The sequence below is a fragment of the Alexandromys fortis genome, unplaced genomic scaffold (genome assembly GCF_014885135.2).
Source record: "Alexandromys fortis isolate MF-2015 unplaced genomic scaffold, M_Fortis_MF-2015_v1.1 scaffold_66, whole genome shotgun sequence".
In the NCBI taxonomy this organism is placed as follows: domain Eukaryota; kingdom Metazoa; phylum Chordata; class Mammalia; order Rodentia; family Cricetidae; genus Alexandromys; species Alexandromys fortis.
Genome location: NW_026067950.1, coordinates 2,724,924 through 2,741,016, shown reverse-complemented (window position 1 = coordinate 2,741,016; position 16,093 = coordinate 2,724,924). Strand labels below are relative to the sequence as shown.

Sequence of the window (16,093 nt, the reverse complement as noted above, 5' to 3'; positions counted from 1 at the left end):
AGAAACACAGGAACAAGCAGGCAGCCTGATGGGCAACACCTCCAGTCTCCCGCGGTCTGAGAGCCTCTGGGAATAAAGGACCTGAGACCCAAAACAGAACAAATGGTGGCCGTCACTAAAGAACCACGCTTGCTCCATCCTGCTGTGGGATTGTCTGTGGGTTCGCTGATTCTCTCCAGATGCCCTACGTAGAGCAGCTGAGCTCTGTCCAGGCCCTGGCCCCCATCCACTGTCTTCCTGTGCACAACACTGCCTGCCCTGAGCTATCTATATATCTAGGGTCTGCAGTCTCAGAAGGCCGCCTGCGCCCACTCTCATACCCACGCCTTCCTGGCCCCCACCACATCAAACAGTCACTGAGACCAGAAGGACAAGGTTGCCAAAGGCACATAGGGAGGTGGAGAAGGAAGTTGACATAAACCAAGATCACAAAATTACCTCTGTGGCCTACCAGCTACCACAAAGGAACGCTACATATGCAAACCAAAGGGACAAATATCTGGGTGTGGTCCGGGCTCTCACCTTTGAGTCATAGGCTGACTGCTTAATGACCTCAGGCGCCATCCAGAAGGGAGTGCCCACGAAGGTGTTCCTTTTTATCTGGGTATCGGTCAGCTGGCCAGCTACTCCAAAGTCAGCCAGCTTCACCTCTCCATGTTCAGAGAGCAGAACATTGGCCGCTGCAAGACAACCAAGCAGGAGGACATTATTATATACAATTATACGCAGGGTCACCTTGGGAGTCCACGCACGCTCTCCCCACTGGGCACGAGGGCCCATGACAGCAAGGTGCCCTGGGGTTTACAACAGCCTGCCTGACCACGACAGACAGAGTGGGCAGGACAGACATACAGAGAGTTTGACCACTTTGGTGTTTCAAAAAAAAAAAATAAATAAATAAAAACAAGAGTAGGTCCCACCTTTAATATCTCTGTGGATTTTCTTCTCTGAGTGTAGATAATCAAGTCCTTTCAGAATTTCTCGTAATATGGTAGCAATCTGAATTTCATCTAAAGGGCCAGGTTCTAACTAACAAGAAAAAAAGACCATTAGTCATTTAGAAGCTATCATACACAGGGTTTAAGAAACGAAATCCATGCTAAATAGACAACATAATTAAAATGAAAGACATCTTCACATAAAGCAGATATTTTGCCTCAACAATTGAAATCTATTAAAGGGTGCACGCACTGCTGGCCCTTAGGCTCCCAGGCAGCAGACCGCCTCATCTTTCCATCAATGACAACCTTTCCTCTCAGAGCTTCGCGAACCTTCATCAGCTCTACCCTCCCTGTGTGTCCTCACGTGCAGCTCTGCATAGGAAGGCTGGATGGTGTGTGTGCGTGCACGTGCGTGCATGATCTTCCGCAGCATGTTACTAAGGCCTGGATTATGGTGTGAACAGCTCTCTAAGTCATGGCAGGCATCCTGGAGGCAGCTGGACCTGTCAGAGATGACTCACAGAAGATTCCAGAGTAGATGCCAAAGAACGCAAGAGTGGAACTGGGGGTGGAGGTCCTACAAATATTTTATTATTTAATTCTAACTTAAAAAAAAGTCAACCAACTGAGCACATTCAAAATCAAATACATGCCTGTTTTATGCTCATGGTCCTCAACGTCTGAGCTGCCCTGTCAGTGGAACCAGTTTTCCGCTGCCACCCTCAGAAAAGGTCCCTCTGGGCCACTCCACCAGGAGCAGCCACGGACGGTCCACGCCCATTCCCAGCACTCTCTACAGCTGCACAGGCAGCAGTTACTGCAGAGCTACGAATGAGCACACCGACACACTGAGAGACACAGGACTGGTCTGCAGCTGTCGGGGAGACGGGGTCCCTGCGAGCAGCTCTGTGTGGGCCACAAATCAAATCCACTGTGAGCAGCAGTGACTCCAACTGCACAAAAGGAAGGGGTTGTCTACATCCCTGCATTGCCAAGAGTGAAAAAAAGGAAAAGCTGGGTTTTTTGCTGTGTGGGTATTTATAGAAAGGACCATAAAATATATTCAGCTGGGGTTTTCCCATTTTGATATCACAGCTTAGCCTTGTATATTAACTTTTCCCTGAAATCTTCACTCTGAACAGTATTTTAAGCAATCCGTATCGTTAACAACAATGTGGGATTTCCAAGGTGTATTAGCTTTCAGGAGACATGTCGTTTTAGGAGTCTGTCCTCTCAGGAAACTACCTGGTGGTGGCATCATAAAAAAAAAAAAAAACAGCTCTCGAGGTGGGCTGGGGGGACGGCTTTCCCGAGAAAACCTGCTGAGCCTCCTTCAGCTCTCAGCCATCACTCATCACGAAGACTCGCCTCACCTCTACTGCTAAACTGAAGGATCTAGGCAACTGGGGGTGGCCACTCACAGCCCACCATGGACAGAAGAGCACAGTCACGTTCATGGATATCGCCCTCAACCCCTTTCTCCGTCAGGTCTCACACAAATCTGGCTAGACTAAGCTGATCAGCGAGCCAGGCCTTGTTCTACCTGAACCTTGCCACTCCGAGATACAATCTCTGGTGTCAGCTTTTCCTTTTTTTCGTTTTTTTTGAGACAGGGTTTCGCTGTAGCTTTGGAGCCTGTCCTGAAACTAGCTCTTGTAGCCCAGGTTGACCTCAAACTCACAGAGATCCGCCTGTCTCTGCCTCCCAAGTGCTGGGATTAAAGGCGTGCGCCGCCACTGCGCAGCTTCTGGAGTCAGCTTTTACGTGTGTGATGGGGATCTGAGTTTGGGTCCTCGAGCTTCACGACACACACTTTGCCGCCAGCTGACATCTCCTCAGCCCCCAGCCACACTACTTTTACTGCGTGGACATGAGAGAAGGCATGAGAGAAACGGAGGACAAGCGCTGGGCAAGAGTGTTTCAAACTCACAGAAGCTCCACTTTATGGGGCCGCTCATCTGCACGTGTTCTGCAAAGCCCAGCACGAAAGAACATCTCCTCCTAACGTCCACGGCCCTCCCTGTGGGCTGGCGTGTAATGGTGCAAGACAATTGTCTGTATTCTTTCAATTATATTTTAAATAAACGCTGATTGGCCAGTAGAGAGGCAGGAAGTATAGTTGAGACAACCAGACAGGAAGTAGAGGCGGGCCAATGAGAACAGGAGGATTCTGGGAAGAAGGAAGTCCATTCCTCCCCAGTCCTGTCCCAACCACAGAAAAAGGAAGATGTGATTGCCCCGATGAAAAAGATACCAAGCCATGTGGCTAACATACATAAGAATAATGAAGAGTTAATAAGAAGCCTGAACTAATGGGCCAATCAGTTTATAATTAATATAGACCTCTGTGTGGTTTCTTTGGGACCTGGTGGGAGGACAGAAGCCAGGCAGAACAGAAAAGAGGCAACAGTAAGGCACTATTTTCTCCAGAAGGAGAATACTAGGTTAGGCCTGCTCCATCCTGGTGCACTATGGGCAAGATCAAAGGTGGCCGTGTATGCAACATCTTGCCTGATGTCAAACCTCAATAATCAGATTCTGCTCCGACTCTGGGAATGAAAATGTGATGAGCTTAGGCTGGGAGCTGTTCCCATCTGAAACATAAGAACCATGGCAGCAGGCTGGAGAGAAGGTCCAGCAATTAGGAGCTCTTGCTGCTCTTCTAGAACACATGGGGTCCCTCCCCAGCACCTCCACAGAGACTCTAGTTCAGTTCCCGGGGATCCAAAGCCCTCTTCTGGACCCTTCATGCACAAGGCATGGAAGACGCACACTGACATATATGCAGGCACAACACCCATACACATAAAACTTTAAAAAACAGAACCAAAAACCCATGGTGGCTATTACAGTAGTAACAGCTACTCTACCAGAGGGTGATGATTTTGATCTGAAAAATACACTAGTTCTAATATAAAATAATCAACCACAGAAAAACGTCTTCATTGCTCTGCAGATTAATTTACTGATTTATCACAAAGCAACCCTCTCCCCCAGTGCTTTCAAAACAGCACTATAATTTTAAATTCTGTGTAAGAAACAAAAACAGGTTAAGAATAGTTTTATGTTTCCTTAAAAGTGAAATGGATAAAGAATTCCTGATCAAACCAACAATGAGTAAGAACAGGCTGAGGGTGTGTTGTACGGCCTCGGGGAACAGGTTGAGGGTGTGTTGCACAGCCATGGGGGAACAGGCTGAGGAGTGTTGTACAGCCAGGGGGGAACAGGCTGAGGAGTGTTGTTGTACAGCCAGGGGGGAACAGGCCGAGGAGTGTTGTACAGCCAGGGGGAACAGGTTGAGTTGTGCTACAGAGCTACAGTGATACTTACCAGATCCAGGGCAGAGCCTCCACCAAGATATTCCATTATTATCCATAATTTAGTGTCCTACAGAAGCAGAACAAAGAGGGGGAGTTAGTTTTAAAACAAAACTAGAAAAAGTATTTAAGCAACTGGAAAGAAGACATTGTTATTATGTTGGACTCACATTTCTATAAACACCAACGCAAGTGTACAAATGACAATGGGACACAAACCCTCCTGCACTATGACCTTGAGCACAGCACTGGCCTGGATCCCTGCTGGAGAAGAGGACTGAGGGCACTTACGTCTTGAAACGACCCCACTGGGCACCCTCACACAGCCCAGTTTGAGGACCTGGAGCCAAGTCAGGGTTTGTATGCAGCAGTCAGGAACAGGACACTTCCGGTCCACCATCACCACAGCAGCTCAAAACACCCAACTTCTCAAGCCCCCATGAGCAAAGGGAAGAAAGAGCATGCGCTCGGCCCATGAACCCTAAGGTGGCTTCGGATCCAACACACCCAGAATCACCATACGACCCACATGTCACCTCCCTGACAGTCACATACAACCCACATGTCACCTCCCTGACAGTCACATACGGTCAACATGTCACCTCTGCCATCTAAAGCCAGTGCATGAAGAGTATTTTCCTAAGCCTTTAAGGTGCTGGATTATTAATATACAAAGGCAAGGACAGGCTGGAGAGCAGCACCATGCCCCGGACGGCGTGCTGGGATCCACACTGTGTCACACACACGGTGTTTATTCAAGTCTTCCTGTCAGGGCTATATGAAGAAGGATCTTAAGAAACGTACGTAGAAGGATGGGCAAGGACAAGCGTGACGCTGTGTGGAAATGCCAGTGTGTACGCCGACTCAGGAGAGGAGGGAAGAGGGAAGGACAGCAGCATGGAGGCTCTGGGCACACAGCTTGAGAACCAGAGGCAGTGAGTTCAAGGATAGTCTTGGCTACTGAGTAAGTTATAGGCCATCAAGGCGGCAGTGCGAAACCATCCTCAAATGAACAAAAATAATCCCCCAACACATTCAAGAAAACCCGAACCTCCTCCCACAAACAAGCTTGTGGGCAGACGTCCCTCAGCTCACTCTTCCTGCAGGGAAGCTGCTTTCTGAACGAGGGATGAGTGGAGCAGCCCTGGGTCTCTTCCTTCATGACTGGACGGGTTTGACTGAGCTCCCATCTCTCTTGTTTCCCAGGCTTTAGGTTTGTTAGCAGCCAAACAAGCTCTAGGCAGCCTTGACCCCACCCCTTTCCCAGCCCCCTCCTCCACCCTACCCAGTGTCCACCCCACTGTGCAATGGTGCCCAGGGAAGCAACCTTTCTACTGTCACCCCAATTCTTCCTGAAAAACAAAACCCAGTGACGATGCCCTTGCCCCTCAGATCTCTCAAAGGCCACCTCCCACAGCTGCCCACAGCTCCCGCTTTCCTCCTGAACCTGCCCACCAAGGAAACCAAACACTCTCCTGATACGCAGGGGCCCTGGGACAGTTTGTCATCCCAAGACTACCAGGGACTTAACAGCCGAGCGGTTAAAGGCCAAGAAGATACAGAAAGATGAGCACCCCATGTCTGTCCCGCTTCCTCCTGGACCAGGCAGGGCACTGCCCAGGCACAGGCCCAGCAGAGCAGCTGCACCTGAGAACACCAAGGGTCCAAAGCACTAGCATCTCCTCGCCCCACTCTCGCCCCACCAGGAAGAGGGCTAACCTGTCTCGGCAACCAGAAGGTGAGCAAGCAGAGTGGCCACTCGGCCACCTTGAAAGCTGGCGGCGTCCTCTCCACAGCCGCACTCACTACCTCTCAATCCCCCAACGCCACACAAGGGCAACCCTGCCAAGCTGAGCTGGAAGGTAGCCTGGGCCTGGAGCAGGGACTCACCCCATAGTGCCAGCTCCTGGGGGACGGGGCACACAGACCACCATGAGTTCAAGGCCAGCCTATGCTGCAAGGGTTCCAGGCAGGAGATGTGTTCTCTCTCTGTCTCTCTCTCTCACACACACCCCTCCCTCAGTAACTCAAACCTTACAGTTCGTGTGACCCAGAGATAATGAAATGAAAGCACCCTGAAGTTCACTAAGCAAACACTGGTCACGCCAGCACCCACAAACGCCTGGAAATAACCTGGTGAAACCAAACTGGCCCAACTAACCAGATCAAACGGTTGGAAGAAAAACGAAACCTGAAAATGACTTCATCTTCACCAGAGGCCTCAGTCAGGGCCTGTGCTGGACTACTCAGGAGGGCCACTGACCTCAGACCTCATAAAAAATGTTTCTAGGGGGACGTGAACGCCAGAAAACACACAAGCAGGTCAACGGAGACAACGACAAAGTTTACAGAATAATTTTTACGGTAACTTCCATGTAAACCATCAGTGACCCTCTTCTCAGGGAAATAAGATCACTACTCAATAATCTGCTTACTAAGTCAACTTAGGAGTCAAAAATTAATTCTTAAAGTACCAAAGTATATATACAGTGAGGAGCTTCCCTGCTACCCTTGGCCCCCAAGCTGCCAACCACAGGACTGTCAAATTACCGTGGCTGGTGTCTTGCATCCCTCAGAGAAATGGTCCACGCATGTACAGGCGTGCGCGCGCCCGCGCACACACACACACACACACACACACACTGTAAAAATCCCCTGTTTAACAAAATGCTAACACCCTACTCACGGGGGCATACTTTCTTTTCCACTGAAACTTTCCTAGAAAGCATCTCTAGAAACCATGAAGGGTTTGTGTCCCTTGCCATAACTAGTCCTAGCCCTACAGACAGCATAGATTAGTCTGAGACCAATCAGGAGTCACTGAAGAACTCACATAACCATCATTCTCCCATAAGAACTGATCAGAAAATCCAGCTCAATTTTAACAGGTAGCTGACCAATGACTACACTTGTAGACACTGTAAACCACACAGGTCATTCGCATTGCTGCTGTTTGGGTGAGGTTAGCTGGCAGGCTGATGTTTTAAGGTGAAGTCACAGCTCACTAATGCTGTCCTGGAACTTAGAACCCTCTCACCTCAGCTCCCCAAAGTGCTAACTTCATGCCCCTGGGGTGGTCTGAAAGTGCTCAAAGGGAGGGGCACCATCAGGAGATGTGGCCTTGTTAGAGAAGATATGGCCTTGTTGGAAGTATGTCACTGTGGGGGCGGGCTTTGAGGTCTTGTCTATGCTCAAGCTACTCCCAGAGAGACAGACCACTTCCTGTTGCCTGTGCAAGATGCAGAACTCTCAGCTCCCTCTCCAGCACCATGACCCCTGAAACTGTAAGACACCCCAATTACATGTTTTTCCTTTATAAGAATGTCTCCTCACAGCAACAGAAACCCTAATACATGCTTCCACCTCACCCTCTGAAATCCTAATATGATAGGCACTTGGAAGCTGTTCAGGTTTAAAAAAAATAATAAAAACAAAAACAAAAAATTACCTCACTGTCTACAAGGTAATTAGAAGCAGATGACCTGGCATTTCTTCCTCCATTTTATGTGTGTCTGTGACAGTCTAGAACAGAAGAAGGTATCTTAGAATAGATAGCGCCCCCACCCCCACCCCCATCTCTTGCCTGCCAGGAGGAGGAGCCTGTCTGACAGGAAGCGATCCACAGACTACTCATCAGGCCACCTTGCAGGACACCATGGAGTTAAGACAGTGGCAGAGCCTGTGACGGGTGAGACCACACCTCTGACAAGACTGCTCAGTTGTGTGCTCCTCTCGCCTTCCCTTAAATCTAAACACGTCAGCTCCCAGGCTCAAAGGCAGACATGAGGCAATGGGCTGGGAGTCACTGCCCTTTCTCCACATCTCACTACTGTGTCTTTAGTTGGTTCATGGGACCAGGGTATGAAACCCAGACTTCTGGGGCTGACACAGCCCAGGCTTTGACCTGAAAACCCAGGAAACTCAGCCTGTTTTGTCAGATTTCTGCTTGATTCAATTCAAGGAAATCACTCATCTCAAAGCCAGTGACACCTGTCCTACCGCATCTCCCTGTCTGTCCAGAAGCAGAAAAGACTGCCTGCCCGCTGACCTGTGACAGGAGCCTGTACTCTAGAACGAGGTCCGTTCTTCCTTAGGACAAGGCTGCTCCCTTCAGAGACAACAGAGATAACTTCTGGACTATTTTGCAGAACCAGATCTGAGGTGAAGATCAACCAGACTTCTTAATCACACATTCTCCTTGCCCTTGGCCCCAGTTCTTCCTTCTTTTAAACCTAAAGCCCAGGACAGAACCCCAAAGGTTAACTTTGGGTCACTGGACCTCTATTTGGCATTTACTGTTACTTTCTTGTTCCGGTTCGGGGGGGGGGGGCGGTTGAGACTGGGCCTGCTGAACAGAGCGAGCTGGGCCTTTCGCCCTAAAACTCCAGCTACACTAACCCCCTCGCTCCCGCACCCCAGAACATGGCTGTATTTAGAAACAGCATCTTTGAAAGGGGAGGATGAAGTAACAAGGAGAGTCTGCACGGTGTCACTAGAGAAGCCCATGAGGACATAGCACAAAGTGCAGATCTCACGAGGACAGGAGGAGAAGCAAACATCCTGCCGAGTCATGGTCCCCCACGTCCAGCCTCCAGAACTATGGTGGTGTGGGATTCCGTCTGTACATGTGTTGCTGTTGTTATGAATAAAGCTGTTTTGGCCAGTTGCTCAGCAGAGTAAAGCTATACAGAAATCCAAACAGAGACACATAGAGAGAGTAGGCGGGGTTGAGGAGACGCCATGTAGCCACCAAAGGAGAAAGATGTTAAACATTACCAGTAGGCCACAGTGATACACAGATTAACAGAAATGGGCTAATTTACGATGTAAGAGCTAGCTAGGAACACATCTGAGCCACGGCCAAACAGTGTTGTAATTACTAGTTTCTGTGTGATTATTTGGGTCTGAGCGGCTGGGAGACAAGACACAGTCTCCGTTTACACTATGGGGTGATGTTTGTGGAAAGGGCTTGAGGTCAGATGTGTGTGGGATTTGTGGAGTAGGAGATCTTACACAAGAGGCCCAGCCTGAACACACTTCATCTAACGCTGTGCACACATCGCACACACACAATCTGACGAGGTTTTCATCGTGATTTGGACGCGCCTGCATTCTGACCGACACTCATCAGAATTCTCTAAGCCAAACTGTGCAGGTGGCACTCTGTGGTGTCACCATACACTCCCGACTGTGAAGCACCTCCGATTTCCAATTTCGGCAATTAGGACTGTTCACTGTGTACTCTGATGTGGCAGCCACAAACTAAGGCGAGTATTAATCACTGATTATTCGGGGGGGGGGGGCAGCTCAGAAATGTTTGTGCTCTCTTAATGTACAGTTGAACTTCTTGTACAAACCCAATCAAGTCTGTACGGCTCCAGGGATGAGCCTGATGGGGAAAACAAGAGAATGAAAAGCACAGACACAGGGACAGAGAAAAGCTGAGGTCCAGTGGACTGAGCTCTCGGATAGAAAAACCTCAGCACCCTTGTTTATTATGTTTATTATATACAGTTGAACAGGAAGACAGTTATCACATACAAGTTAAACAAGGAGACAGGGTTACAACATACAACTGAACAGGGTGGGGGTTATCACACACAGTTAAACAAGGAGGCGGGGTTATCACACACAGTTAAACAAGGAGGCAGGGTTATCACATACAGTTAAATAAGAAGGCGGGGTTATCACACATGGATAAACAAGAAGGCGGGGTTATCACACACAGTTAAACAAGAGGCGGGGTTATCACACACGGATAAACAAGGAGGTGGGGTTATCACACACAGTTAAACAAGGAGGCGGGGTTATCACACAGTTAAGCAAGGAGGTGGGGTTATCACACAGATTAAACAAGGAGGTGGGGTTATCACACAGTTAAACAAGGAGGCGGGGTTATCACACAGTTAAACAAGGAGGTGGGGTTATCACACACAGTTAAACAAGGAGGTGGGGTTATATACACAGTTAAACAAGAAGAGGGGGTGTTTATCACACAGAGTTAAACAAGGAGGTGGGGTTACTACACAGTTAAACAAGGAGGTGGGGTTATCACACACAGTTAAACAAGGAGGCGGGGTTATCACACAGTTAAGCAAGGAGGTGGGGTTATCACACACAAATAAACAGGGGATAAGGTTATTACATACTGATAAACAAACACTCTTAACCACTGAGCCACCTCCTACCTCTCAAGTTTGGCTTAGCTTGTTTTAGAATTGAGACTTTTGTCTGTTTCTCCAGATGCTTTTGGGTTTTTGAAAGAAAAGCTCACCTTGCCTAGGAAGACCTCAAACTGTGTGGCTGGTGATGACCCTGAACTTCTGGGATTACAGTCTAGTACTGCCTACTTAACACATTGCCCAGGGACCACTAGGGCAGGGAGCCTCTGGGGAGTCTTAGGCAAAGGGCCTTGTCCTGCCATCCACTCGGTATATTCCTAACAGATGTCGTCCAGCCTCCAGCCTGAGCACGGGTGCCGGACCTCCTAGAACTAAGCCTTCTCTTCAGCAGGCAGCCACTGTATAATAGTTAATATTCGACTCCCACCACACACCATGTCTCAGGAGCACAGCAGCTGTGGAACAGAGAGCGTGCGGCATCACTGCTCAGCAGTGTTTGGATCCCACACTGAGGTTTACATATGCAAAACATGAATGTGTTGGAACAAAAAGAACTACAAAGTTCATTAATATTTAAGTTATAGGTAATATCACCCTGAAAACAGCTACATTTCTGTAAAATATTTAGCCTAAGTGGGGTTTTATTTCGACTCAGTCTTTTAGATAAAAACTCCAAGCAGAAATGCCACATGTCTCCAGGGACCTTCTTCAATTACACTAGCACAGTGTGTTCAGGAGAGAAATAATTGTGGGCCCAGCCTCAGAGACAGCACAGTTTATAAACTCCTTGGCACTGAGCCTGCCCCATAGCTGACGGTGAAGTAAGCATTCCCTCGTGATCTCAAAGCAAGATCCCCATACTGCCGTTAGTCCACCAGGAGCAAGTGAGGGTCTCTGCTTTGTGACATCACGGATTCCACAAGCCGTTCTGATTTTCTCCAGGACGAGGGTAACTGCTTTCGTCTGAAATTTACTACGCAGAAAACAACATGTTTGCACAACCATGGCAGCTGTACCAGACAACCTGGAATGCAGCTTATGGTGGAGAAGACTGACTGCTGCACAGGGAGGGCGGGGTCCCCTGGTCGCCCACACAGAGAAGGGGCCCTGACTGCTGCACAGGGAGGGCAGGGGTCCCCTGGTCAGTTTTAAGCAGCTGAGTGCACAGTAACACAGGGGGAGCCAGCTCATCCTCCTCTCCAGGCCACACAGCCCAAGAGAGAACCGCTCTGATGCTCACTGCAGGCACAGGATGTGTTCCTCTGGGGTTGGCTCCCATCTCTTGACTCCGCCCTTTGCTCTCCCTGATCTCCATTTAGCTTTCCCGCCTAACCTTATTCTGCCTGGCTATAGGTAAATTCAGTTTTATTATAACGACTAAGAGGAATATATATTCACAGTCTACAGAAGGACTATGTGCATACAAGTGTCCTTGCTCAACAGCAGACAGGTCAGAGAACAACAGACAAGAACTGGGCCTACTTAGCAGAAAGTGCTGCCTGCTGCGCTAGCTGGCTGGCCTTCTCCTTATCTCTGAGGCAGGGTGTCTCACTGAAGCTGGAGCTCAACTGGCCTAAGCTGACAGATGCTCAAGAGAACGCTCAAATATCCACCTCGCCCAGCACACAGCCTCCGCACAGCCAGCTTCTCTGAGGTTAGCCCTCTGGACTCAGGTATCAATTAGATACTCTCTTAAGCTACTTCCTAAGAGAGAAGGGGACGAATGACCATCAGTTTACTGGCAATGCTGTGGTTAAAGCCTGAACAAAAGAACAGAGGAGCAAATGATCAAAGCAAGCCCTGCCTATCAGAACCAGCCTGTACTGCTGTAAGGTGTGCCTGGGGACAGTGTGCCCTGCAGCCTCAAGAATCAAGGCAAGAGCAGTCTTGTGACGTGCTGGACTGCAGCACAAGGCAAGCTCTCAACCTTGAAGACTGTGGCGCTGCGTGGGGTCACCAACTAGGAGAGTGGCATCCTATGAGCTGGAATGGAGACACTGAGAGATGAAGGTCAGCATGCAGACCTGTGACCAGGGAAGAGTATTCGGTCAGCGCACCCCTCCAGCTGTCTCCTTTAGGCAGGGGTATCCACTAAGATAAGATAAGTGAGTCCTGTGAGCTCACTGAGAGGACAGGACTGGGAGAGAGGAGAAGCCACCAGGAATGCGGAGAGGTCCGGTGGCTGTGGCCAGTTTCTCTTCTATCTCCATGGGGAGACGTTCCTAGCAGTTTCCCTAAAAGCAGCTACAAATAAGGACCTCGCATCCTTGACCTGTTCACCCCGTAAAGTCTTTATTACTTTCCTTGACGCGCCATAACTGCACGCATTCACGGAGCAGTGTGGCATCTCAAGGCACATCCAGAGCAAACTGGTGACACCGAGGTAGCTGGTATTTCACCTCACTCTGCATCATTCCCTCAGGTTGGGAATCAGGTTCAAAATCTTCTCCGCGAGCAATGCAGAAAACACCAACTAACTGTGGCAAGCACAGTTCCCCCTACACTGAGACACCGGGAGTTTCTCCTCCACCCACCCCTCACCAAGCTCCGGTAGTCACTGCTCTTCAGCCTGCCCTTTAAGGTCTGCTCTGTGAAACAGGTCCCTGTGGACTGATGTGTGGACCCAATGTTCGCAACCTCCTGTTTGCAGGCTCCACGTGTGTTCTCAGTTAAAGTGATCACCCTGTTCTCGCCAATCCTTGGACGTAAGACCAGCTGGTTCACTGAGGCCCAGCTCATTCGCAAAGACTCAGCACTGGGCATGACGATTCACACCTGCAGTGCCAGCTCTGGGGAGACTGAGGCAGAAAACCCGGGGTCCAAAATGAAGGTTTAAAAATAAAACGAAAGCACGGGTGAGGCAGACCAAACGTGAGGCTCCGCGAGCTGCTGCAGAAGCTGTCTCCCGGGACCTGAGGCCAAGCGAGGTGCTGAACCTGTGAGCCTGCCAAGAGGTAGCAGAGCCAGGGAAGGCGATGAGCAGGGCCAGGTGGGTGTGGGAGGTCACCCTGCCAGACCTAAGGGCAAAGGTCATGGCCACTCTGAAAGGACTGTATCACATGACTCCCTAATTCCAAGCTAACGGCAGGGAAAGTAAGCCCCCACACCCAAGGTCAGAGAAACCTCAGAAATCTCAGAAATGTCTGCACACAGATTCAACACGAGTCTGACAGAAAAGCTCCACAGTGACAGACACCCAGCTGTCAGTCAGCGTTCACCTCCTGGGGTTTCTCGAGTGCTAGACTGCTCTACCTCCCCTGTGTAGAATAGACACAAACCTCACAGCATCCCCACCCTGGAAACAACTATATTTTACCCTAAGAAAATTTCAGTAGCTGTCTTAGTAATATTTCATGGCCCTTTGTCCTGTCAGCCACATTTTAAACCATTTTCCAGAGGTGGGTGGCAATAGGCACCTGTCACCCCAATGTTTGAAAGCAAGGGGAACCTAGAGTTCAAGACCCTGTCTCCAATGGCAGACAAACCATACATTCAAGGAACCTCTTCAAACCACCACAAAGCTCCAAGAGCAAGCCATCTGGGAAAGTCGTGGGGAGCTCAAGCCCCTTAGATTATACGACACAATATGACATAATAGACAATCTCTCATAGCGCTAAAGCCATAGCTAGACAACCTGACAGGCATCAATGTAAACACTACACACGTGTACCGTTGAAGGGTCTGTAAAGTGTGTACACTCCCACACTGTTAGCTACCACCCAAGACTGAAAAGATGGATCCGGGGGTTGGGAGCAGACAGACAGGAGAGAGCCACCTGTTGGTGCTAAGCTGGCCTCACAAAACTGGGCTCCTACCCAGGCTTCCAGTCTCCCCGTCAGCTCAAGTGCTCAGGCTAGAGACCACTTTAAGAGTGATCCAAAACCTGGACGTTGACGTCTCCAGGGAGAAGGAAGTGACACATTGAATCCTTCAGGAATGCTGCACACCGAGCCTTCCTTAGAGCCTGGACAAGCTCTCGAGAACATGCTATCAAGCCTGCTAGCCCAGACACGCCAAACTTACTTCATCGGGCAGCACCTACTGCTTCTCCTCTGAAGCACTGTGGCTCCAAAGGTAGCCCAGAGCTTCCAGCCAGCGCCCACTCCAGGCCAGAGCCAGCTGCCTCCAGGAGACAGTGTCAGGTGCTAGGCCTAGCTCAGTACAGCGATGTACATAAGCCACACGCCACGTCACTCCAGAAACTCCACAGGACAACACATCTGTACAGGTCATGTGATCTTCCTGCCCATCTCCAGTCTCCAGAGTCTTGGAATACCACCAGCACCACCACATACAACGCACACACCGCGCACACACCTAGACCTCTCAAGTTCATCCCAATGTCCTCCAGTGGCCACCCTTCCTCTCCGCACACAGTGACATCACATCAGATTCACCCACGCAGTCTTCCTAAGACCAACCTGGTCAGTCACACTGTGCTCCAACTCTGAAAGGAAGGAGAGGACGCTGCCACTGTTAGATCCCATCACTCACACCCCACGCAATTTCAAACTCAAGTCTCTAACTCACCAAAGTGACGAGAAAGAGTTCCACTTTCAGGACCTGGGGATGCGGCTAGCTGAGCTCACTGTGGCCCTGATGCACTGAGCAGCAGCAGCCAGAGAACCTTGACTTCGAGCCTACAACACCACCCTGGGAAGCTAGCATTACCTCCCCACCCCCCACCCAGTAGAGTCAGTTCAGTTTCCTTCTTCTTTGTCTTTGTTTTTCGAGACAAGGCTTCTCTGGCGCAACAGTCCTGCTGTCCTGGAACTCTCTCTGCAGACCAGGAAACTAGCCCTGACCTTTCCCCTCCTGCCCCAGATGTGACCTTTCGCGGTGTTCACCAAGCACAACTGACCGCCCCTGCCCCCACTAGCGTTCAGAGCCCAGATTGAGGTCACCTGTCTTTGCTTCACTATACCTAAGAGGTTCTGGGAGCATGTTCTCACTGCATGGTAACCACATGTAACCCTGAGGCAGGGCCCGACAGCCATCCAAGGGCCAAGGGTCACAGAGGACCGCCTCAGGATCCAAACACACGGACATTGGACATTGGACATCGTGCACAGCTCTAACTACCAGGAGGGAGCTTTCTTCACACAGGAAATTCTCCTGGCAGTTTTCAGAAAGCAAATACCTAGAAGGACTGCCTGTGGGACAGGGCCACAAGCTATCCCCACGGTTCACACACAGCCTCCACACGGGCAAGCTGTGACTTCCCCTGGTCCTTTAAACCTGGTGCAGTGACTCCAGTCCCAAAATGTCAAATCATTTCTTGTGTACCAATATTAAAACAGTATCTTATTCCACTCCAGTAAAACAGGGTGGGATTCTGTCTTTAGAATAAGAAAGCCTGCGCTTTGATGAGACTGACTAGGTGTAGATTTCTGTATCTGAACCAAGATGCACACATTAGTGAGCAGCAGTCAGGATCCCTAAATGTGCTGGAACTGGGACAAAACCAGGGGTCGGCTCTCTGAAAAACAGCTAGAAGAAGGTCCGAATGAAGGGAAGTATCTGTCCGGTTCTAATAGGACCTAATGTTCCTCTGATTGTAACACAGTACAGGCAAGGCAGAGAGCCACAGTGTATGCTATGGGTGTCTCCCTAGAGAGTGTCTTAGGGTTTGTATTGTTGTGATAAAACCAAGACCAAAAGCAACTGTGTGTGTGTGTGTGTGTGTGTGTGTGTGTGTGTGTGTGAGAGAGA

The 16,093-nt window shown here is 49.7% G+C and overlaps 1 protein-coding gene across 1 annotated transcript in view; it reads right to left on the bottom strand.

Moving 5' to 3' along the window:
- Stk24 (serine/threonine kinase 24) overlaps positions 1-16,093 on the bottom strand; it is a 74,300-nt gene that overhangs the window by 12,973 nt on the left and 45,234 nt on the right. The window contains exons 3-5 of the mRNA XM_050150441.1: positions 4,272-4,328; positions 921-1,029; positions 523-680 (exon numbers count right to left, since the gene is read on the bottom strand). Coding sequence (XP_050006398.1) covers positions 523-680; positions 921-1,029; positions 4,272-4,328 — 324 coding nt within the window. The remainder of the gene's footprint in view (positions 1-522; positions 681-920; positions 1,030-4,271; positions 4,329-16,093) is intronic.